General features: G+C 39.8%; 1 protein-coding gene across 3 annotated transcripts in view; it reads left to right on the top strand.

Annotated features, from left to right (window-relative positions):
* Positions 1–25,247, top strand: part of erbin (erbb2 interacting protein) — a 120,881-nt gene that overhangs the window by 90,932 nt on the left and 4,702 nt on the right. The window contains exons 16-23 of one of the 3 annotated variants that reach the window (XM_037547240.1): positions 1,895–2,016; positions 5,908–6,066; positions 7,085–7,270; positions 7,558–7,675; positions 8,126–8,309; positions 8,798–10,256; positions 12,333–12,431; positions 18,394–18,450. In XM_037547240.1, coding sequence (XP_037403137.1) covers positions 1,895–2,016; positions 5,908–6,066; positions 7,085–7,270; positions 7,558–7,675; positions 8,126–8,309; positions 8,798–10,256; positions 12,333–12,431; positions 18,394–18,450 — 2,384 coding nt within the window. Of the gene's footprint in view, positions 1–1,894; positions 2,017–5,907; positions 6,067–7,084; positions 7,271–7,557; positions 7,676–8,123; positions 8,310–8,797; positions 10,257–12,332; positions 12,432–18,393; positions 18,451–25,247 lie in introns of those variants that run through there. The other 2 variants (XM_017700256.2, XM_037547241.1) reach the window with 2 other exon arrangements.

The following is a 25,247-nucleotide window of genomic DNA, read 5'->3' on the forward strand; positions in this document are numbered from 1 at the left end:
AGTAAAGGTCTTGTAATACCTTAAATAAATTTTCTTGCTAGTAAAAAATGAAAGAAAATTGTTATACTGGGCCTGGCCTGTTACCTTGGCGTCTGTTCCCTTGTTTAGTATTCAGAAGCTTCATCTTCTGTTATCCTTATTTACACTGTACAATAATTCCTGAACGCTTTTGAGGATTCCTGAAAAGAGACTTCCTAAGTAGCTTATTTGTCCCTGTTCTGAACCAAACATTTTAGCATAAAACCAGGAACATTTGGCAATTACCTAATGATGGGCCTATTAAACTATTTAAAAAAAAAATACCCAGAAAATCTTAACTAAAAGCTGAACAAAAGGAAAAAATCACTCTCATCTTTCTTTACATCTGATATAAGGTTACAGCACATCTGTCTCACAGGTGTCTATCATAAAGTGATCTAAAATAAATGAACCTGCTTACAATTGTTGTGTTAATTGTAATTACTTTTGTAAATTATTTTAATAGTGTTTACACAGAATTAACAATGAATGTTCAAAGCTAGTCAAATGCCGCTCGGGCCAGCTCTCATAGTAGGTATCTTTTGGGACAGATCTTTAGTTTTATTGAATTTTATCCAGCCCTTTGGTATTTTTTTTTGCACACTCATTTTATGTACATTTTCTCTACTGATACCAAAATGTCTCTTCACCACAAATTTCCATTTACCAATAAATAACAATTCATAGAACTAACAGAAATGGTAGTGCCAACAATTCACATGTAAAACCTGCAGTTATTGGTAAATAGTGTCTTATTCACTGCTACACCCTTTAATTTAACCCATGCAATGTCAAATGCTTTAATAAGTGAATGGCATTGTCAGTTTTTGACACATTTCCCTCTGCACATGTGTGGCAGTCCACATAATCAGTCAATTCTGTTGAAACAAAGCTATTTTGTGTGTGCTGGCATCCTCCCCACTCAGCTCTCTGACCTGAAGTGCTTGCAATGCTACAATGAACTTTATGCAATTTTCAACACAAATCAGATTTTTGAACAGCGGAATCAAGATGCTGACTCTGTTGGCTTTGTTCAGACACAGGAGCCTTTTGAATATCTCTGTGCTTTAAATGGAGCTACCTGAACCTTGTGACATCTTGGTGTCTTTCACGCACACTGCATTAACATCCCGTGGCTTTTACGCCTAGCACTGCTTGATGGCATACCTGAAATAGAAAGCAGTCATCTCACTAGGAGAGACCAGTACTATTTGGGAGACAGGTATAATGTTAGCAGGCCCCTACTAGCCTCAATTGTTAAAGTATTTGCGTGAGTTTTTAATGCAGTCATTCATTAAATTCATGTTTGTTTAAACAGTATACAAACTCGTAACACAATAGACATATTAAAGCCTTAAATCTTGGGACTGACTTCAAGGGGCTGAAAATTCTGGTCAGTACACTAATGCGAATGGCTAAAAAATACAAGTAACGTGATCGTATGAGGAAGGGTGAAATCCTCCGTCAAACAGTTTGCATTTCATTCCAGTGCAGGTTACCTGCGGCTCATTCACTATCTGGCCTCAACCGCCACCTCTGCTGTTTTTACCCTTGAAGACACAAACCCTTCATTGTTGCTGAGAGCAGCACTGAGAGGAAAATCACAAAAGGGAGCTGTGCTGAATTCCACAGAGGGAGAGATTAAAAAGTCTTTACCCGTCGCCTAGCAACTCCACCTAAAACTCTTCAGAAAAGCAAACGTCACTGCCGCTAAAGGCGACCAGTTCAGGGGAGTTGTTTTTGAGGCCTGAGTGTTCAGACCTCATCTGTTGATGTTGCATCGAAATCCATATGATGTTGCATATGATTTTAACCAGATTTCTCTCTCTCTCTCTCTCTCTCTCTCTCTCTCTCTCTCTCTCTCTCTCTCTCTCAGATATGCCTAATTCAGACAGTGAGAGTTTTAACCCAACTCTGTGGGAGGAGCAGAGAAAGCAGAGGGCACAGGTGGCGTTCGAATGTGACGAGGACAAAGATGAGAGAGAAACTCCACCACGGGTCAGTGCACCCACTGAACTGCCCTTTACCCCACATCCTCTCCCACTTTCTTCATCTCTTTATTCCTTTTTACATCCAGGGCCGTTCCTGTGTGATTGTTGGGAGTCTAGAATGTTCTCACAGTTCTGTTTACCCTGTTCTTGCATGCCCCCCCTTCACACTGTTCTAGTACATTTTTACTCATTCTCACTGTTCTGGCTTCCCTTGTTTATAGTGTTCTAGAATGTTGTACTCGCCATTCATGCTATTCTAGAAATGTTCACCTCCATTTGTAGTTTTCTAGGAAGTGTTTCTCCCCATTCACACTGTTCTAGAATGCCCCCCCTTTCACACAGTGCTATATAGTTCTACCCCCAGATATTTTGTTCTAAACTACTTTCTACTCTATTTACATTATTCTGAAAATGTTATCCTCTCTATTCAGTGTTCTTAAATGTTCCCCATTCACTTAGTTCTAAAATGTTCTTCCCAATTCTTCCCATACTTTTAGAATGTTCATCCCCATTTACAGTGTTCTAGAATCTCCCTGTTCACACTGTTCTAGAATGTTCCCCACAGTTCACACTGTGGTAGATTTTTCTACCTCCAGTTACTTTCTTCTAGAAGATATTCCACTGTATTGACACCATTCTAAAAATATTATCCTCCCAATTCATAATATTCCCCATTCACAGTCTGTGGTGTTGTTCCCATTTACTGTGTTCTAGAATGTTCTCCCAAATTCACATTGGTTCCTTTGTTATATCAGTTCTTTTTATAAACATTCTAAAAAAAAATCTGCTAACATTAAAATATTGGCGTCTTTCACTGCTGTAGTCTTTCTCTTGCTCTCTGTCTCTCTCACTTTTGCTCAGTTTCATCAGCATGAGTAAAGCAGAACATAAAATATTCTTTCATTATTTTTCTCCCTTTCTTCTGTGTTCCCCAACGCTCCTTACCCTTAGTCTGAACTTTTCCCTTTTGTGAAACTTGAGTGTGTGCATGCACATGTTCAAACACATACGCTGATAGTCATCCTACCTCTTTCACATTTTTCCTGAGGGGAAAACATCTTGAAAGTGCTGAACTAGCTACGATGTTCTAATGAAGATTACATTCACTTGTGGAACAATAGGCTAAGACTGTTTGCAAAATTTCTTATAGTGAACTGTATACAGTATTTGCGAAGCACACTTCATGTGCACGTTCCCACAGGTATCGTTATGGTTTGGCTGGGTTTCCGGGCGTGTTTCCGATGAATCTTGAGTGTCATGCTAGGCTTAGTGCCAGTATCTTTTGTGTCAGAAAGAAAGCTTCACCCCATTTGCCCCTGACTGTTCCAGAGAACTTTATCATGTGTCCTGGTGGAGTTCTTAAAGCACAGTGTGCTTTGAATAGCTGTGATTTCATTGTGGCTGTGATGTGACAACCTGTCACATGTTTACATATGACCACCTGTTCAACCTATAGCAGTTTAGCCCATCAGTTTTTGCCTATCCATTAAGTCTTGTCACCATAGACAGTCAATAGAAGAGATAATGGAGTAGATATATAGCAAAATTATTAAACATTACAGCTGTGTATTGTGTATGTTATGAAGCCTTCTGAAGGTTTCAGTTTAACTGGAGATTCATTTGGAGGCTGTTTGATGGCATACTGTCAAATCACCTAGATAAAACACTGTCTGGGCCTTCTCCCCTGTCTCTGACAACCTCTCTTAGTGACTCTGGATGGCTGTCTGGCCTGATACCAGAAACACACTCAGTCCCTCAAGCTCTCCCCATCTGATGTAGCATCGTTGTCACCCCTCTGAGTGCCCACCTCGTCAGTCTGGCCTGCATAAAGTGCCCTCATACCCCTGGGGCTGATTTACAATACCCTGAAGTACTCTTTCCTGACAGGCCTTGAATTATGGCTCCATATTTCACCTGTATGTGATGCAGGGCCAGTTTTATTAGGTACATTTAACATGTACCTACACTCACTGCCCATTTGGTCAGGTGTACCTACCATGTAAGTGAACTTTGTAGATATACAGTCACTGACTGCCCAGAAAAATACCCAGAAAATCTTAACTAAAGGCTGAACACTTCTCACACTTCCTCTGCCTGAGATTTTGCATTGTCACCCTTTTTCTTTGAAAGCCTGAAGTAAGAGTTAGTGAAGTAAACGATAAATGGCCACCCATTGGTAGGCCCTTAGTTTTATTGCACACTTCTATAACCCAAGAATAGCTCAGCCACTTTGCACTGAAGTCCCTGTAGTTACTGAATAATAAGACTTGGTATGTTATAAGCCTGAGATTTTTGAAGGGTTAAAATAGGAAACAACATTTAAAGAAAGAAACACTCAAATACACAATTTGTTTATCTATAGTTTGGAGTGCTAAACGGCATCTAACTGAAAAAGCGGAGCCTCAGTCACTTGTTTAGCCAGCGTGGTTCAGTTGATTCCTTTAAGATATTAATGACTGTAAATCTCAACAAATTAAGTATAAAATAATAGAGAAAAACGAGAGTTGTCAACCCTGAACAAGATAAGTGTTCATATGTTATTTCACATGTGATTTGATCTTGGACTACAAAGTTAATATGTGGAATTTGAACTTGCGTAGCTCCATTTATTAAATGTAGCATCGCTGTCACCCCTCTGAGTGCCCACCTCGTCAGTCTGGCCTGCATAAAGTGCCCTCATACTCCTGGGGCTGATTTACAATGCCCTGAAGTACTCTTTCCTGACAGGCCTTGAATTATGGCTCCATATTTCACCTGTATGTGATGCAGGGCCAGTTTTATTAGGTACATTTAACATTTACCTACACTCACTGCCCATTTGGTCAGGTGTACCTAGTGAACTTTGTAGATATACAGTCACTGACTGCCCAGCACAATTTATCAGTCCCCCTCTACCCCATTTATCAGTGGAAAGGGACCACCCTAGGATCACCTCTGACCAGATATTATGGTGGAGCCATTCTGAACACAACAGTGATACCAGTATGGTAGTTGGATGTTGGTATGTGTTGGATATTTGCTAGTATGAGTGTACCATGCCCAGCAGCATTTTTGCTTGGATGAATGTATCCCACTAATTAAATTTATGTATGGACATATGTTAATGTAGTCCTGGACCGATGCTTAATATAATGGTTAGTTATTTTCATTCTTTATGTATCACATTATTTTTTCCCCTTTATTTAACCATTCCTTTTGTACAATTATTTTAATCTATGCTTAATTCAAAATTATATACAGTAAAGAAGATTGTGCTTAATTATAGACTATCCAAACCTGAATTAGTTTATTACACACATGCATACTCTGTCATATTGACAGACAGACTCTGTGACCTATAATGGCAGATTATAATGTGAACTTTCCATTTGAGCAACACTGCTGGAATACAAATGAAAAGGTAGAGGTTAAAATGGACAAGCTTGTCCAAAAGAAGGGTGTCACCTTGGCAGTTTGGCATTATTTCGCTTTCCAACCAAATGAACATGGAGAAACACTGTGTGATAACATTTTGTTAAGTTTGTGAAGAATTTGTTAAAGTTGTCTTTACCTAAAGTTGGCTAGCTTTAAAATCAGATGTAATAATAACAAATAATTGTTATTATTACATATGATTTTAAAGCTAGCCCAGTTGGTGTTTAGTTCATAATTAAATACAAAATACAAGCTATAGGGTAACTCACACTTGATACTTGTAACTGAACTTGGATCACAATAATTTTGTTTGTCTAAATTTATGTTATCGTTCCATGTTTAAAGATAAGTGTTCTAGATAAACTGGCAGCTCAGCATAATGACTATTCACAGAATGTTAAGAATGAAAGCTGGAACAGACCAGTTAGCAAGTTGAACGTCCATGTGGCATAAAAGGTACATTGTCCTGTTAATCTCTGTTCAGGAAGGGAACCTGAAGCGCTACCCAACACCATACCCTGACGAGTTGAAGAACATGGTAAAAACAGCACAGTCTGTAGCCCACCGGCTCAAGGAGGATGAATCAGGAGACGAGACGTCCATTGAGAGGAACCACATTGGAGTGCAAAGTGTAGGAGTTAAGGTGAGCTCTACAGGATCCTGACTCATGTTCTGATGCAAAATCTAATTGTTTCATTTATTTTTCCTGCAGTATTTTTAATGTTGCTGTTGCTTTAGTATTGCTTTTGTCTGTGTATATATGTGTTTCTGTCTCCATTCAACTAATCAGCAGTTCTGAGACAAATCAGACGTATTAGAGCAGGAACACACCAGGGGTTTATTAACAAATTTAGCCATTGATTTGACTCATGATACAAGGTTCAGGTTTTGGTATCCTTTTGATATTTTAAAAAACAGTTAAATGAAGAAAAAGAAAAATAAAGGCAGTAATAATGTAGTTGCAGCTCCTTAGTGACTCTAGAGCCAGGGGCCAGAAAGAGTACTGAAGTTTCATGCTGTTCATTTGCAAACTTTGGTGTTCCCAACAATTAGATGGCACAGTTCTTCCTGTTGCATTGACACTCCTTCACGGTGAACTTTGTTACAGTCTTAACTTGTTGTAGCACAATGTCCAGATACGTTGTTACACCTTAGAAAACACTAAAATACTACTGTGAACTGTATTGATTATATTCATAGTTGTGGAATCTACAGATTCTATTTTGACAAATAATTGAGAAATTTGAGTTTTTGACAAAGGGGAAACAATATACAGTTGATCTTTTCAGATTTTCCAAAATACTTCATTTTAAAAAGATAACTAAAGCAGTTGAGTAATTGTATTTCATAAAGAGATTCAAACAGCCCTTGAAACACTAAAATGTGAAGAGCAGGGGTTCTCCAGAAAAAGGATTTGGAACCACTGACCTTTACTACTACTTTACTGCTGTTCTAAATGACACTGCTTGTATACTGCCCTCACATATTAGTGTTAGTTGCTGTTAAAAGTATACAAAACTGGAAGAATTCTCATCAAAACTAAGTTTGTAATAGGGTCAAATTCATTGTGTTCTACTTGGAATTTGTTACATAGTGTGTTTTGTGTGCTTTTCTTGGATGAACACACTGTCACACTGTTGCCTCTGCACTGGCTTTATCAGGTGATTGAAACTGCCTGTGCCAATGGCAAAGCACTTGAGCTGGAGTCCAAAGCCACAGCAAACAGTGTCCAAAACACCGCTCCACCTGAGCCAAGAGACGTTCCAGATAATCACAATACTGAGAGAGTCCCTCTGAAGAGCTCAGATAGCTCTAGAGTCATGATCAACCATGAGGACACGCTTGAGGTGAGCTCACCACTGTTAACATTGAACATTCACTTATTTAACATAATTTAATCAGCGTCAGAAATGTATCACGGCTTAACTGACGCATGCTATGAATATACTGTCGAAATTGACATGTCAGGTTTTTAAAAGAAGACTGCACAACTGTAGAAGTAAGACCAGCATAGTTCAAAGAAACGTCTTAACATTTGCCAGTGATTCTTTTGGACACACTGTCTCACTATCTGTATGTGGAAGTACATGTGAAATTTAGAATGTGCTGCTGATGTTACATTGCCTTGCTCCAGGATTCAGAGGAGCTGTCATCTGAGGAAGAAGAGATGAGGATTGCTGAGATGAGACCTCCCCTCATCGAGATCTCCATCAACCAGCCCAAAGTGGTGGCCCTCAGCAAGGACAAAAAAGGTTCTCTTAAACTTGTGTGAAGTATTAGTATAGCTAAATTATGGGGCAAGTGTTTATTTATCTTCTGTAGAAGAGTGTAATTTTCAGTGCTCAAATAGCTATACCAATGCTTGCTAAACTAAATGTCCCTAATCTTTTAAGTTTAAAAAAAAGTGCAGTCTGCACTAATGATGTTCATTAGACTCAAAGGTCATATGCTACAGGGGGCAATATGCCCTCTATTGTTTCTTTGAAGAATAACTTGTTACATAACATTAAACCTTGGCAAGGGGAGATGAACCGCAGAAGACGTTAATAGTTTAATAGATTAATCAGTTAATTGAATGGTAGTTCATAGGTTAATAAATTATGCAAATTATCTTTAATCACAGCCCTACATTCCATAGTGGAATGGAAGACACTAACAGGATGATCACTTTAATGCATACTTCCTTGTCTTTCCTGACCCAGATGACAGTAAAGATGCTGACTCATTGCTGGACGAGACTGTGGCTAATAGTAACCAGAACAACAGTAACTGCTCTTCACCCTCTCGCATGTCTGACTCCGTGTCCTTGACCACAGACAGCAGCCAGGACAACTCCCTCTGCACTCCCGAGAGAGAGGCCAAGATGCCACTTGTCCCCAAGAGCAGGTGTCTGCTTGTTTTCTTCATCAGGAAGTGCCTCATAAAAAAATGAACCTTCTAGTATCTACAGTGAACTTTTATGACAAAATCATTTAGATTTACTATGTGGGGCAAATGTACGTTATGCGCGAATGTTGGGAAAGATAAGTAGACATAAGTAACTTTGGGTGGATTTTCAGTGCAGAATTCTTATCAAAGCTGTATTATTTCCTAATAGTCATAATTTGTGTGTAGAGAATAAGGATTGTTTTCTGATCATCGTGAAAGGAAAAAGGATTTTGATATTTATATTTATTAGATTTATAAGATGCTCTTATCTATGTAGCATGTTGGGAATATAGTAAATAAATGTAGCAATAATAGTCTTAGCCAAGAATATAACCATATAACCAAGAATATAAGCCAGGCACTGAATCGCCAAACTTTAGTTGTAACGAGAATATCCACTACTCTGACCAACCAGTATACTGAAAAGGTTCATCCTGTTGTTCTAGGCAGGAGGATGAAAATCTGAACCAGCTGAAGGAAACGGTCCCACTGCTGCAGAACTGCAACGGCTCTGAGACGTCCCTGCAGACACTTCTGAAGACCCAGCGCAGCTACGAGAGCAAAGCTAGCAAGGTGACCAATTACGACCTCTCAATGGAGGAGCGGCTAGCACTCATTGAGAAGGGCATTAACAATGGCATGACCGACCAGTACAGCAAGTGGGACCAGATCAATATGAACGTGTCCAAACTTCCACCTGACAACATGGTGGTTTGTGAGGACCTGGAGAAGACAAAGAGCACCCTTGGAGAACCTTGTCTGAGCAGCAACAACAACACCTCTGCTCCATCTCTGGAGAACCTGGAGAATGGGAATCAGAATGCAAAAGCACCTGGGGAGCATTTTAATGGCCGCATTGAGGAAACAGCAGTGAGGTACGAAACTATGAGGACTGCATCTGCAGGAGTTACTGCATCCAGTGATATGTCCCTGTCCCGCAGCACAGAGGAACTTTCACCAGAGAAAAAGCGACCACCTCCTGTGATGAAGTCCCAGAGCATCAGCAACATGGAGGCTGGTGGCATGAAGCTGTACTCCATTGAAGGTGAGAGCCCACCCTATGAGGCTGTAGCAGGGGCAGCCAGGGTTTCTGGTGCCCAAGGCCAGAGCATTGTCCGGTCCAAATCAGCCTCTCTGCTGAATGATCAGCCTCTGCAGGTTTATCCTGGTTCCTCAGCCTCATCTTCTGACCTCCTGTCCAGCTCTAAACATCCAACCAGCGTGGCTCGCTATCCCACCGGCCCTCCGCCTCAGTATAACGTCCAGTACACCAGCAGCACTGTACCTAAAGACAATCTTTGGGCCCAGCGCACCCCCATCCCTCCTGACCAGGCCTACCTCCCTCCACAGCATTCACTTGCCAACACCAACTATTCAAACCGCAACAATGCTCCACCCTATCCTCACCAGTCCCAAGCACGTGGTCCACCAAAAGCCCCTCCTGACATGTGGGCTAAAGAGCGTATGATGCCTCCCGCAGGCCAACGAGGCACTTTGCAAAGACAGAGCAGCACGTCCTCCAATGCATCCATGGTCATGCCAGACCCTCGGCGCATGCCAGGTCCTGAGAGTGACTATCTAACCTACAGGGATATCCACACCATGGGCCGTGGTCCAACACATATGAGCCTCCAAAGGCCTCTGTCGGCCCGCACCTACAGCATGGATGAACCTGGAGCTCCACGGCCACAAAGTGCTCGACCCCCAGCACACGAGGTGCCCGAGAGGACCATGTCTGTCAGCGACTTCAACTACCAGCACGGCAGCCCCAATAAGAGGCCCAATTTGAGAGTGAAGTCTGAGCACTCTCTGCTGGATGGACCTTCTGCAGGAGGAGGCAGGGTACCAGCTGATTGGAGAGACCAGGTGATGAGGCACATTGAGGCCAAGAAGATGGAGAAGATGGTGAGTGCTTAACCACACTACAGTACTCAGAACATCACATAAGTGAGTTTGATTCCCAATGCAGATTTCTGATCTTAATTGTTAGAAGTCTATTTTCAGAATTTAACATTAAGAAGTGTTTCAGAGGTTAAATATGTCTTCAAGATCAGGTTTTTTCCAACTCTCATAGAAAGATTTTGAGCTATGCAGGTGTAAGGCCGCTTCACAAGAACGTTTTGGTGTCAGTCAACAGTGCATCTCTTGCCGTTGACTTGTGAAAAGTGCATTGGCACACAGCAGTTCATGCTCAGATCATTCTCCATTGTCCATTGAAAAACTTTGGAACAAATTACGATGTAATCATGCTTCTGGGCCGAAGCTTCAGTCAGTCAAATTGATGTTGAGTGTGTATGAAGAGAAACTAAACTCTGCTGTCAACTCACATTTAGAGCTGTACAGTCTAACACAGATATAAATATCTATAAAGACAGGCAGTAATGGACCTGGTATTTTTCGCTTCCTTCTTTGAAAAACAGCAGCCAGTAGCAGTTTTTGCTTAACGGGGAATTTCACAGTTTTTTCAAAATTTCTACAGAATTTTGTGGTTGACATGTAAACCAAGTCAGAGTGATTTGATGTGAAATATTTAACTGTAGAGAAACAACTCTTTGCAGTGGTGATAATAGGAACCAGGGATCACAGTGTCGACAAGGCAAATATTTGATATACTCTAAAACAGCCAGTGAACCTACAGGTTACGTTTTTTATATGTAACTTTAAAAATGGTAAAACAGTTGTAAATCCAAAACAGCTATTGTGTTTTGGGGGGGACAATGTTGCCTTCCAACAACCTGCATGTACCATTCTATAATTTGATAAAAAATAAACTCACTGTAGTCCAAAACCATAAAACCAACACGTTTGTTCATAATTATTTAATATAATAAGTTCCTGTAAGTTAGCTTTTGGAGGCAGTAATCACCACTGCCGTGAACAAGTCTGACTGAGTGACCAAGTATTTTACATTAGATCAATCTGAATGACTCTTCATCTTAACCATTTAATCAAGCTGGACTTTTACAAAATCTGTGGAATTCTTCATAAAGAGCATTCTTGCTTGAGCTCCCACTCACATCAGTCTCAGTCTACAATCACCCTTAACAACAAACCAGCAGTATGCGTCACTGCATATTGAGGTAGACCAAAATGTCCCTGTGAAAGCGGTCACAAACTATTCCAGTGTTTTGTATCCCACCTCAGTATTTGAGTTCTTAAGGGCTTGATTCAGCAGTGGGAAGTTGAGAGAGAGCAAAAAGGTCATCTATCTGTTGAGCCCTAAAGAGTGAGTTGAGAAACACTGGTTTTGATGTCTTGAATGTTTTGGTGTTGTGAAGCCTGTTACTGAGCGAGACACGTCTGGAGATATGACAGGCATGACCTATAGATATATGTATGAGAGTACTGGTCTATGACTGGCTTAAGCCATTCATTAATAAAATTACATAGATAAAGACGCTGATTGTAAGTAATATATCTAGATAATATACAAGTATAACACCCCTGCAGGCTACTACACACCAGACACCGCCAACAGAGATTTGTACCCCTCAGCATCCTACTATTTCTGTACTGTATTAAGCCCAGACCACAAATCCATAGCAAGTGAACAACTTGAAACTCAAACCGAGAACAGCACTCAGTTTAAAGTCTTTAAGGTAAACTGACAAATGCTAAGTGCCTGTTTTAATCTCTGCTGACATTACCAGCCTGGTTACATTATAGTTTTTCTCTTTTAGTTTGGAAACTAAGACTGTGAAGAGTTAGCTGATACAAATCTTGATAAATTCACTAAACGGTCATACTAAACTGCTTCGATATTAAACAGTGCCTCTATGAGCCATTGAATAATCTTCATTAATGCATGTTAGTGTGAATTGTTCTGCATGTTTGTGTTCTGTTATTAACACCAGTAAGCTCATACTAACAGCTTGTCTCTTGCATGTTTTCAGCAGTCTACACTGGTGATGCATGTTCACTAATGTGTCTGTTGAATGCATGTGTGTGGTGTTTGTGCGTGTGTGTCATATCTTCGCTCAGACTGCCCTGTCTCGGTCCTTGGCCTCGCTCTATGGCAGCCAAGGTTCTCTGGCCTTTAGCACTGTAGATGGACGGCAGTTTGGAGCCCACGGGCCCAGCGTGAGTACAACACCAGTGAGGACAATCTACACCCCACCCCCGTCCCCTCAAACTAAGCCCACCTCCTAGCCTGGCAAACATGTTGTCTAAGGGCCATTCTCTGCCACTGCACATCCACATTCCTAATTCAAACTGTAGTGTGATGCCATGTTAAATGTTTCACGTCACTAAGGACTACGCAAATTAGCTCTACATGTATAGTTCTTATTTTCTAAAACATAGAACATGTCTAGTAGACATTACTGTTAAGGGTCTTTTTGCTGAATTTTTTAAGATGCACACATCTTGACTGTCAATTTAGTGTTTTTTATATTTATTTTTCACGGTGACTGACAAACATTGCTTGTGTTATAAGATAGTTTGAGTAGCATTACTTTTAATTTTAAAAGTGTTTAAGTTTAAACATAACTTGGTAGTGCATAACTGCCATCTCAAGCCTGTTAACATACCACTTGAATTTGTCTTATACAACTTGGTATAATTATGTATGATCATCAGATGACTATCTGTGATCAGTGGAATTAATAAAATTAAATCATCCATCCATTATCTTCCGCTTTTCCGGGGTTCGGGTTGCGGGGGCAGCATCCTAAGCAATGAGGCCCAGACCTCCCTTTCCCCAGCCACTTCCACTAGCTCCCCGGGGGGGATTCCGAGGTGCTTCCAGGCCAGCTGGGCAATATAATCACGCCAGCGTGTCCTGGGTCTTCCACGGGGTCTCCTCCTGGGTGGACTTGCCTGTGACACCTCTCGAGGGAGGCGTCCAGGAGGCATCCTAACCAGATGCCCGAACCACCACAGCTGGCTCCTCTCAACGTGGAGAAGCAGTGGCTCTACTCCGAGTCCCTCCCGGATGACCGAACTTCTCACCCTATCTCTAAGGGAGAGTCCAGACACCCTGTGGAGGAAACTCATTTCGGCCGCTTGTATTCGCGATCTCATTCTTTCGGCCATTACCCAAAACTCATGACCATAGGTGAGGGTGGGAACATAGATTGCCCGGTAAATCGAGAGCCTTGCCTTATGGCTCAGCTCTTTCTTTACCACAACAGACCGGTAAAGGGCCCGCATCACTGCTGACCCAGCACCAATCCGCCTGTCAATCTCCCGCTCCCTTTTACCATCACTCATGAACAAGACCCAGAGATACTTAAACTCCTCCACTTGAGGCAAGAGCTTATCCCCAACCCAGAGAGAGCTCTCCACCCTTTTCCGCCTGAGAACCATGGACTTGGATTTGGAGGTACTGATTCTCATCCCGGCCGCTTCACAAACCGATCCAGCGAAAGCTGAAGTTCATGGCCTGATGTCCCCAATAGGACCACATCATCCACAAAAAGCAGCGATGTGACCTTGAGGTCACCAAACTGGACACCCTCCATCCCCTGACTGCGGCTAGAAATTCCATCCATAAAAATTATGAATAGAATCGGTGACAAAGGGCAACCCTGACAGAATCCAACTCTCACTGGGAACGAGTCTGACTTACTGCCGGCCATGCGAACCAAACTCCTGCTTTGTTTGTACAGGGCCTGAATGGCTTGTAGCAAAGAGCCGTGTACCCTGTACTCCCAAAGCACCTCCCACAGAATACCCCGGGGAACACAGTCGAATGCCTTCTCCAAATCCACAAAGTACGTGTGGACTGGTTGGGCAAACTCCCATGCACCCTCCAGAATCCTGGAGAGGGTGAAGAGTTGGTCCAGTGTTCCACGACCAGGGCGGAACCCACACTGCTCCTCCTGAATCCGAGGTTCGACTATAAGCCGGACTCTCTTCTCCAGTACCCCTGCATAGACCTTACCAGGGAGGCTGAGGAGTGTGATTCCCCTGTAGTTGGAACACACCCTTTGGTCCCCCTTTTTAAAAAGAGGCACCACCACCCCAGTCTGCCAATCCAGTGGCACCACCCCCGATGTCCACTCAGTGTTGAAAACATGTCAGCCAAGACAGGCCCACAACATCCAGAGCTTTGAGGAACTCAGGACTGATCTCATCCACCCATGGGGCCTTGCCACCAAGGAGCTTTTTAACTACCTTAGCGACTTCGGCCTCAGTAATGGACAAGCCTATTCCCATGTCCCAAGACTCTGCCTCCTCACTGGAGAACGTGTCGCGGGATTGACAAGTGCACATGGCACCAGGACACCCTAGGCCGCAGTTCAGTGATTGACTTTGTAGTCGTGTCATCGGACTTGCGGCCATGTGTTTTGGACACTCGGGTAAAGAGAGGAGCTGAGCGGTCAACTGATCATCACCTGGTGGTGAGTTGGATCAGGTGGTGGGGGAAGATGCCAGTCAGACCAGGCAAACCCAAACGTATAGTGAGGGTTTGCTGGGAACGTCTGGCAGAAGAACCTGTCAGATTGATCTTCAACTCACACCTCCGTCAGAACTTTAACCAGATATCGGGGGAGGTGAGGGACGTTGACTCAGAATGGGCCATGTTCCGCTCCTCCATTGTTGAAGTGGCTGACTGTAGCTGTGGCCGTAAGGTAGTTGGTGCCTGTCGGGGCGGTAATCCTCGAACCCGGTGGTGGACACCTCAGGTGAGAGATGCTGTCAAGCTGAAGGAGTCCTACCGGGCATGGTTGGCCTGTGGGACACCAGAGGCAGCAGGCAGGTATCGACAGGCCAAGCGATCTGCGGCTTCAGTCGTTGCCAAGGCAAAAACCTGGTGTGGGAGGAGTTTGGTGAGGCCATGGAAAGTGACTTTAAGTTGGCTCCGAAAAGATTCTGGCTCAGAAGGGGAAAGCAGTGTGCCACCAGCACTATATATAGTGGAGATGGTGTGCTGCTGACTTCGACTGAAGACGTCATTGGGCGGTGGAAGGAATACTTTGAGGACCTTCTCAAAAATTAAATGATGAGATTGCTAAAATTGCATATCAATTTAAATTTTGATTTGATCAGAACAACAGATTAAAACAGTGTTTATTTGATAAAATATGAACTGTGTTACTTTTCATTACCAGGGAGGTTTTGTATAAGGGTGGAATAAATATTTCCTGATATTTTGAACTGCTGAATATTTTCATGTTTGGACTGAGGAAGGTGATGGTGTTAGAATATCAAAACATTCAGTAGATAATTTTTTTTAGTCATTAGAAATTATTGAATCATTGATGTCATTACCTTTCTTTTTATCAAGGAATCTTTATTTAAACCCTCACATAAAAACCACCTTGGAGATACATGATAAAACATGGTTCATAATTTATAAAATATACACTGTTTTAATGTACAATTTAATTTACACTGTCTTTTAATCAAATAACATCTGATATTAAGTCAAATAACTCTCAAATTTCAGTGCCTATTTATTCTGTTTTTAGTTCACATGTATTTTTATCAACTCAAATTCCATCAGTTAAGTTTTTTTACTTCAACCCCTCGTAACTGATTTGTAGCAAGATAAAGCGGAATCATTGAATTGACTCTTGTGGCAGGAATCAGATTGACCCCAGAAAATTCAAAGTTGTGCATCAACTGTACTCCTACTCAGTCCTGTAATTTTCCTATTGGTACAGAGCATTAAATGATGCAGACACGAGTCTGGAGTATTCAGGTACAGAGCTGCAATAGCAGAAGACCATGTCAGGTTGCAGCCCTGTTAACTTGAAATCTGCAGGGGTAACTGAAGCTGTACAGTTAAAGTTTAAAAAAATGTTGCCTAGTCTGATGAATCTGTGACATGCAAATGGAAGAGTCAGAATTTGGTGGTATGGGGAATGTTTTCTTGCACCTAACACCAATCAAAGTGTCATTTGAATGCAGCAGCCTTTCTGATATTGTTGCTGACCATCTGCTTTCTTTTATGAGCACAGTTTACCCATTGTCTAATGGCTACTTTCAAACTGATATTACCCTGGTCACAGATTCATCACAAACTCCTTCTGTGACCATCATAATGAGGTCAGTTTACTTCTGCAGTCTCCCTAGTCTCCAAATGTAAATCTTATAGAACACCTTTGGGATGTGCTAAATGGACGATTTACAGCATAAATGTACAGCTGACAAATCTGCAGCAATTACATGCAGTTGTTTCAACATAGACCAGAATCTCTAAGGACTGTTTCTAGCATCTTGTTGAATCCATGCAGGCTGTTCTGAGAGCAAAGTGGGTTCTACCCAGTATTAGAATGTTATTAATAAAGTGGCCAGTGAGTATATGTGGATAGCTTGATTTATATTGTGCTATTATAGAAAATAATATTTACAGATCCGGCAGCCTCCTTTTTATCTTTTTATATAGTTTTTTTCCAGATGTACAGGCTTAGGGGCTGGGGCATGAGGGGGCGGGGGGGGGTCTTACTTGTGATAAGTGATGCTTTTACATTACATTAAGGAGCTGCAGGCATCGATATCAGTAAAATATTCTTAACATGTATCCCCTAAATAAGCTATTGTCATAGTAATTTTAATGTTTACTTTTGTGTATGTACATGTGTATTTTCACATGTGTATTTAGTAGGGAGACTGGACAATAGGAGCTGCTGCAGTGGATCATTTTTGAAGGGCTCATATCCTACATTTTTCTTGATTCATTTTTTTATTTTATTTTTATTTTATTTTATTTTTATTTTTTTCTTGAGATAAGGCTTTGTCATTCGCATCACACATGGTACATGAGGTGGAATGAAATAGTGTACTCAACGTCCCAGATAACTCCCAAGAACAATAAATAGTATTTATAATCTCACCCAGATGAAATCCAAAATATCTACTGAAACTCTTTATTTTCTCAACGATGGCTTTTCTGAACATCATCTTTAATGACTTACCCACGCAGACTGACCCTTTTTCTTAACCCCAGTCCCCCCAATCTCCCTCTCTTCCTTCCTCCGCCTGTCTCATTGTCTCACTGTTTGTAATGTTAAGATCATGCCCAGCATTTTAATGAACCAATGTCTGTCAGTAAAGTTTCTGTGTTGAGGTTCAGATCTAACCATTTAAATTCTTTTTACTTACCTGAGTACAAATAAGTACAATTATACATTAAAATAATGGTGTTGAATATTTTATGGTAACAAATAAAAAGTTTTCACCATTTATAAAAATAAATGTGCATAATTCATTTGTTGAGTTGTAATCAAAGTCATTCATAGTGGCTTGATGTGAAATGGTTCTATTGCAGAAAAACCCATCTCTGATTTCTTTACTGTGGTGGTGACAAACTAGGAGCTCTGATGTCTACAACACAAATATAGGCATTTTATTTACTGTCCAAACGACCAGTGAACACACCTACTTAGTTTTTTATGTAGTTTTGATAATAGTAAAATGGCAGGAAATCAAGAAAGTTTTTTTTCTATATTCCCCAAATCTATATTTTTAAAAAGCATTTAAGTCAGAATCTTTTCATAAAACTACAGTACTACACTGTCTCTGAAATTACTACACTATTTCCTTAAATAACTGTCTGGAATGCTTTTAGAGATGTAAAACCCTTCAGACTTCTGGTTTCTATCACCACCACTATGAATAATTTTGACTCCAAGTTTCTCAAGAATGAAGCATTTCATGTCAGATCAATTCGAATTAAAATGTTTACATCTTAAGGCTTTAATAAATGTTGGAATAACCAGTGTAAAAAAAAAAAAGTGGAATTCCAATTTTCGTAATCACTTCATAGTGTGATAGCAGTTCTGCTCCAGCTCTATGATAATGAAAATGCTACTTTTAGCTTCTTTTAATTTGCTTAACCAACAACGGTTGTTATGATTGAGGCTGCTCTGTCTGTGGGCTTGCATTGAATCTTGTTAAAAAATGGCCTAATAAGATGTTTTTTAGTTCTCATAAGCATTAAATTATTCACATTGCAGCGCTTTTAAGTGACATTATGCTTGATTTAGACACATCGGATTGACAGCCGTGATTTAGAGTCCAAACACGTTTGTATCACAAATGAGCAGCAGCCCTGAGAATTGTAGTCTCACATGCTGTAACTGTCTGTTTGCAGGATGAGGTCTTCAGTCCTTATGGACAGCAGGGCTACCCAATTGATCCACACAGAAAAGTAAGTGTAATGTTAATATTTATACATTTGAAAAAAGTTTTGAGCTTGAAAAGCAGCTTTTTATGTCGATAAATCAAACAAGCACTGTCTAAGCATTTGTTGCATCTCACCAACCTAATTCAACATGACTATCAGACAGAAGGAAGCTATGAGATGGATAGAGGTTGGCTTATCCAGAACAGCTATACTACCTGGCCTTCCTTATTTGCCGCCTGACCTTCCTTATTTGTTTCTTATCTTCTGTAGTTAGTGGGCTTGTATGACATCTGAAGAAGAAAATCATAAACAAATAAGAAAATGACGGTCCTCAAAGGGGAATTCCAGAGATTTTTCAGTTCCTGCATAATCAAATGAATAAGATGTAAACAGAGTCATTCAGAGTGGTTTGATTTGCGCCATTTTAGAGAAATGGTTATCAATATGATGCCTGGTGTCTGACACATTGTTTTGTCATAGTTTTGAAAAGTTTTTTAATCCATTTGTGCCAGAGAGAGGAGCATGCTGGGTGTTGTGAGGCAACTTTTTTCTTTTCAGGTGCCTTTGGTTTAACATTATCAACATTATACAAAACACACATGTAGGTTCTCTGGTCATTTAGGATAGAAAATTACATTTCTGCATAAATCAAACTTTATTATGTAAACTAAGTGATTTGACATGTAAAGGTTTGTTGTAGAGAAACTTCAGTTCAAGGGGTTGCAGGATATAGCAATTTTGTTTACTATCCAAAACAACCAGTGAACTTGCACACATCTGGGATGTATATGTAACATTGGTAATGATAAAATCTGAGAAAAGTGGTAAATTTTAAAAGTAACATTTTTCTTTGAGAGCTGTTTTGTCTTACCTTAAGAACATCAACAAGATTTATAGTTCGTTGACTAAAGCAGACCTGGAGAATCTCACTCATGCCTTTATTTCTAGCAGGATTGAAAGCAAACGTTTCTCAAAACTTTCATAAAACAATTTCTCTGACATCAAGTAGCACAAACTCTTCAGATGTCTGGTTCCTACAATTCTGACTCCATATGTTTCTCTACAACAGAGCGTTTCATATCAAACCCACTGAATGACTTTCTTTACATCTGAACTGTTTAACTATGCAGAAAATTAGAAAAATTGATGAAATTCCTCCTTAAGACACTGTAAATATAAATATCTGTTTTTGTGCACACACTATATGTAGCACAGAGATCTTTATCCACAGCTCTCTAAGCACTGGCAGAGAGACGGATGGAGATATTGACCCAGATCAGCAGTGATTAATTAGCTCTAATTAATGAGCAGCATTTAGAAAAAAAACAGAGAGATAAAGAGAGAGAGAGATTAGTGCTGAGATCTTTTCTCCTGAGAGTATCCTGAGCCTCCTCACTTGTGTAAGCAGAGCTGTTCTCCTGCTGACAGGAATAGCTTACCTCTCTGTTGATTGAAATGAAAAGCAAGGCAAGATTGTAAATATTTTATGATTTCTATTTATTTATTTATTTATTTTAAGGGGTTTTTTGTTTGTTTGTTTGTTTGTTTCTTGTTTACCCCACTTGGAGTTATAATGCGCCAAAACTAACATCTCTTTATTAAGCTCTGAGGAAATTAACCCGTTTTAATGAAAGTGACTCATCCCATGTTTAGTTTGTTGTGAAAACAGCACCACACAGCAGACAGTATAGAACACATCCTGATCTGTTATAATGTGGAATTAAGGTTGATCTGTATCCACAGACCAAGATAGTAATGATTTTTCTGTGTCTTTTCTATATGTGATGAGGGTAGCAATCCATGCTGGAATTTGTGTCGTCTGTCCTGTGTCTCAGTACATGGAGTGTTTTACGTGGTTCCTTCTGCCCCCTGGTGTCAGGCAGTGGCACTGCGTCACCTCTCTGTTTATCTGGATTGGTGTTTTGTGTAGTCCTCTCTCCTGGTTTGACACTAATTTAACAGTCCCTCGTCATTGCATTACTTTATTAGTTCTGGTGAAGTTTGTTAGATGAGCCCCTCAGGGGAGAAGGGGCTGAGTGAACAAGTGTGGGGTTCAGCAGCAGAACTTTCTCAGAAATTGATGCAGTTTGATTCCATTCCAGTTTCAAAGTCAAAAAATAATGAACAAGGCTTGTAAGCAGTATCAATAAAATACTTTAAAATGGTTTGTATTTTCATACAAGAACATTTGATTTCCTGTGTCAAAAGGAGTTTAATAAAGCATTTGTCCTATCGTCGCTGTCAGAACAAAACCTCATATCTCCACTATAGTAGTTTCACAGGAGAAGAAGAAAAACAATCTTAGCTTGTAATTTAAGCTAATGCAAAAAGTTTCTTTCAAAGTCATTTTGGAGCATTTCTCTTGGTTCGTTCGTCATGAAATTTTAATTTCACAATGCAAAGCATAATTGGAGTTTTCTAATTACACAGTACAAGGTTTATATGCCACAACGATGACATTGTGAACTATAATATGAATACATCTTTTACTGAAAAGATTTTACTGAAACTCTGACAAAAAAAACAGGATGCGTTGTGAAACAGGATTCCGGCATTATCTGTTATGACCACCATTTGCCTATATCACTTATAACTATTCTAGAAGGGGGAAAAAACATTTTTTATTTATTTGTTTGTTTGTTTTTAAGTCAAGCTGCTGCAAAGTGAAATGAAGTCGCGTTCATATACGTCATTTGCTAAGCACCTTATTTAGTCTTATATTCAAACATGCATAAGCATGTCTTAACAGAGCTTAATGTGGAAGCCTGTGTGTTAAATATCGTTTATTTATTCCATGCTACAATCCAGTCAAATTAGCATGAACCAAATAGTTTAATGCTACACAGCTTGAAGCTTTTTAGACTGCGTTGCATGACCAGAGTATGGTGGTGTAGTTGGAGTTAAAAGCAAAGCTGATCTGTGAATATAAAAAAATCTCTGCTCAACTTGAAGACTCAGTTCCATGATATTTTAAAGTGTACATGATAATATTACAGTGCAGGTTTAGTATAGTGGTTGGTATAGTGTAGTGGATAACACCTCTGCTTTCTACGCTGTAGACCGCGGTTCAATATCCCACTTGGTTAAGCACCCTATGCTTAACCAATAAGAGACCTTGGGCAAGACTCCTAACACTACCTGTATAAAAATGCTCAAATTATAAGTCACTCTGGATAAGAACAAATATTGAATTATTGAATACAGACACTTTTTAACCCAAAGCCTTCAGACAAAGCATTTATAGAATTTCCGTATGTTCCCTTCAGACTCTCTTAGATTCTCGAAACAGTGTTTTGCCTTGCAAAGTTTTCCTAGATGGCTCATTAGCACACTGATTCTAACCTAGCCAAAGGCACCTGTAGTCTATGTAAAAAATCCACTGCTTACAGTCTCATCCTCACTTTTTACTCCAGGTGGCCACTTGTGTAATGTAGGTGTGATTCATGCCTGAATAGTGAGTCAGTGTTGGCCAGGGCATATTAGAAAAATAGATAAATAAGTCTTTATAAGCCTCTGAGTGATATTCAGAATTTAGGATTAGTACAAGAAAATTGTTTTTTCCACTAAGTGAGCTGTGAGAGGTCCTAGGTTTGTTTTCAGTAAACCTATCTCAGTTTAGCAGCGTGGTCTGGACAGGCTATAACACTTCAACAGCCAGTAAGATATGTGAGAGCTTATGAGCCCTGAATGTAATAAGCGAGACCTTGTATTCAATGCAGAGCTGAACAGGAAGCCGGTGTAAACAAAATTAGACTGATTCAGTATGCTCATACCTTCTTTTCCTGGTAAGCACATGGGCTGCTACATCCTGAACTAGTTGGAGCCTATTTAGAGAGACAGCAGAGCAACAAACCAGTAACACAGTACAGTAGCCTAATATAGTAGGTATAAAAGCAAAAACTAATTAATTTATTTATATAATTTAATGTTTTTGCTGCCCCAACACTTGTTATAGCGTATTCATGTTGAGAGAACAGGTTTAATCAGGTGTGCTTTGAAGTGTGGGTTGCTTTAGTACGCTAGACTGAATTACATAATTGCATTCAGATGTACCAGCACCACAAATATTTTTTGTGTTTATAAACACAATATTTGTTCTTTCTGACATCTGTAGTACCACATAAAAAATACTATTAAAATCTATGAATCCGATTATTGTATCAAACATCTAGTACGTTATGCTGCAGTAATTTGACAGAAAAAGGGAATAATTGTGCTTTCTTTGTAATCAAACATGCTGTTGGAGAGTATTTTTAGTACTGATGATATTGATTGTTATTGGGGTAGGAGAATGGGAGCGCATATTGCAGTGCACATTGCAGTGCATACTGGGACTGTAGTGCAGTTAATTGTGAAATGAGCTAATATTAATAGAAAATTAAATTTTGCAGGCCAGATAGGATTGTGTCGTGGGCTTGATCTGGCCCACGGGCCTTGTGTTTGACAAGTGGGTCAAAGATGTATGAACTTCTCTGCATCAGATTCATGAAAGCTTTGTGTGACTTGGAAACAAATGAAGATTAGAGCACAAATGCCTTTATAATAAAAATAATAAAATACCTTTATAATGCTAGTTATAACGACTGGAAAGAATAAAACATGAAATAAGCAAAACATTTCAGTTTTTTAGGACACGTGGAGTGATGTGATTGTGTAGTGAAATATTTCTTGTAATCGCAATGGTACATGGAGGAGTTGCAGCATTTGCTGTTAAATGTGAATTATTTGAATTAAACTTAATTATTATTTTATTCTTATTATTGGTGTTATAGGCAAGTTGGATAGTTAACCACTGATCAAGCATTTCTCTCAGGATGATAACTATTACGCTCAAAGTTATCGTACATTATGTACAATAGATACATTAAAGATGAAACTGGCGGTCAGTGAAATTTGCATGCACTCATTTTACGGTCAGATTTGACCATTATGCAAACTTGATGATTTAAGAGCCATTGTAATGTAATTTATCACAATAATAATCGATGCTGTCATGTTGCCTAGCCGTAACATCTGCTTATGTAGTTAGTGGATAATCTTTTACATTTTGAATATTAGGCAGATTAGACACTAGGGGGGTATAGTCACAGAGAATCTGAGAGTAGGGGTTCTGCTGCTGCAAATCACTTTCTTTTATAACCGAAAACTAACTGACATGTACCTTTTAAGTTGTAATGATACTGTTGGAATAAAATAAAAAACATTTAATTTAGGGTTAGATGCATGATGGTCAACGTACCAAAGTACATCTAACCTTATTTGACTCACTGAAAAGTGAAATGGCCTGTAATGAATTAAGGAAGTAAAAGCAAAATCTACTCATTTGGACTGAAATAATGCTCAAGCTGACCATAAACAGCTTGATCTTTCCCTGTGGTCTATCCGCATTATGGGTGATGGCCAGTAAAAAAGAAACCACAATCTAATAGAGTGAAGTGAATTAGCATGGAGTCCCCTGACAGCCAGAGGGGCCTGTTAACGCTGCAGCTGTGGAAAAGAGAGGATGTCTCAGAGGATTCAACAGCAGGCCCACTTCAACCCACCGCCTGTAAATCTATAACACTTCATCTGAAAATAGCCTCAGTTGACTTCTGTGGGCCTGTGCCAAGGCCAAGGAATTCAGTGCAGGGGGAAAAAAGAGCCCAGAAGTGCATTTTTTTTTTTTTTATTTTATGATCTGTTATTGTCATTCTTAAGTGACAGTACAGTGCAATTCTGTTGATTTGTCCTTGTTTATGTAGTTTCAAAACAACATGAGCTTTTGTATTTGTGTTTATACCATCATGCATCACAGCCGTCTGATCACATCGTTTCATCAAACTTCCAACCCTTTATCTTGTTCTGTATCTAAAACCCATTAAGCTGACACCCAAGAAACCTTCAACAAACACAAACAGTCTGATGTGTCTTCCCCAGGCGGAAGACAACAGGTATTTGTTGACCAAACTGACATTTGATTTGGCTTGAGGTTGTCAGGTTGGTGAGAAGAGCTTTAATCCATCCAAACCTGATTAGCATGAACTGGAGAACGAATAAAACGTCACATTGCTGCCAATAGCACGTTTTAAGGGGAACTCTACCAATTTTCAACATTTCTGCACAATTAAATGATTAAGATTTAAACAAAGTCACTCAGAGTGGTTTGGTGTGAAATGCTCCATTCCAGAGAAACTTGTTTACAGCAGTGTTGATAGGAACCAGACATCTGAAGAATTTAATGCCTCTAAAAGCTCCCTAACAGAAAGTTATTAGATTAGTCCCAAGTGAAACATTGTTTCCAAATTTACAAGTATTTGACCATTTATCAACATTACATATAAACACTCAGAAGACGTGTAGTTTCACTGGTGGATTTGGATAGTAAATAAAATGGCTGTAGTTGTGTTCTAGACATGGAGAATGCTGGTTCCTGTCACCACCACTGTCGAGAAATCAGAGTCTGTAAATTTGTCTACAAATGAATCAATTCATATTAAATATCTCTGAATGACTGATAGTGACAGGCATGAAGAGGTATTGGATAAATACATTTTTAAAACGTATAGCCTGTTCTCAAGTTAGCTATAAATTTGACGTTTTGTACATTTTATTTGTTTTTATGCATAAACCTCTAGTGCAGCACTGTATTCATCAGCCTAATCAGTTTCACAGAATTCACAACATTATATACTTTTCATGTTTTCATGTTTCTAGAGATAAGATTAGGAAGAAAAAGTAGTGCAGGCCTAAAATCTACTGAAGGTGGGAGATGGGTTGTGAAAACTCAGAACATGAAATTTGAATTTGATTTGAGTACAACAAACATGAGAAATGCTGTGTAT

This window comes from Pygocentrus nattereri, chromosome 18, assembly GCF_015220715.1.
Source record: "Pygocentrus nattereri isolate fPygNat1 chromosome 18, fPygNat1.pri, whole genome shotgun sequence".
NCBI lineage: Eukaryota > Metazoa > Chordata > Actinopteri > Characiformes > Serrasalmidae > Pygocentrus > Pygocentrus nattereri.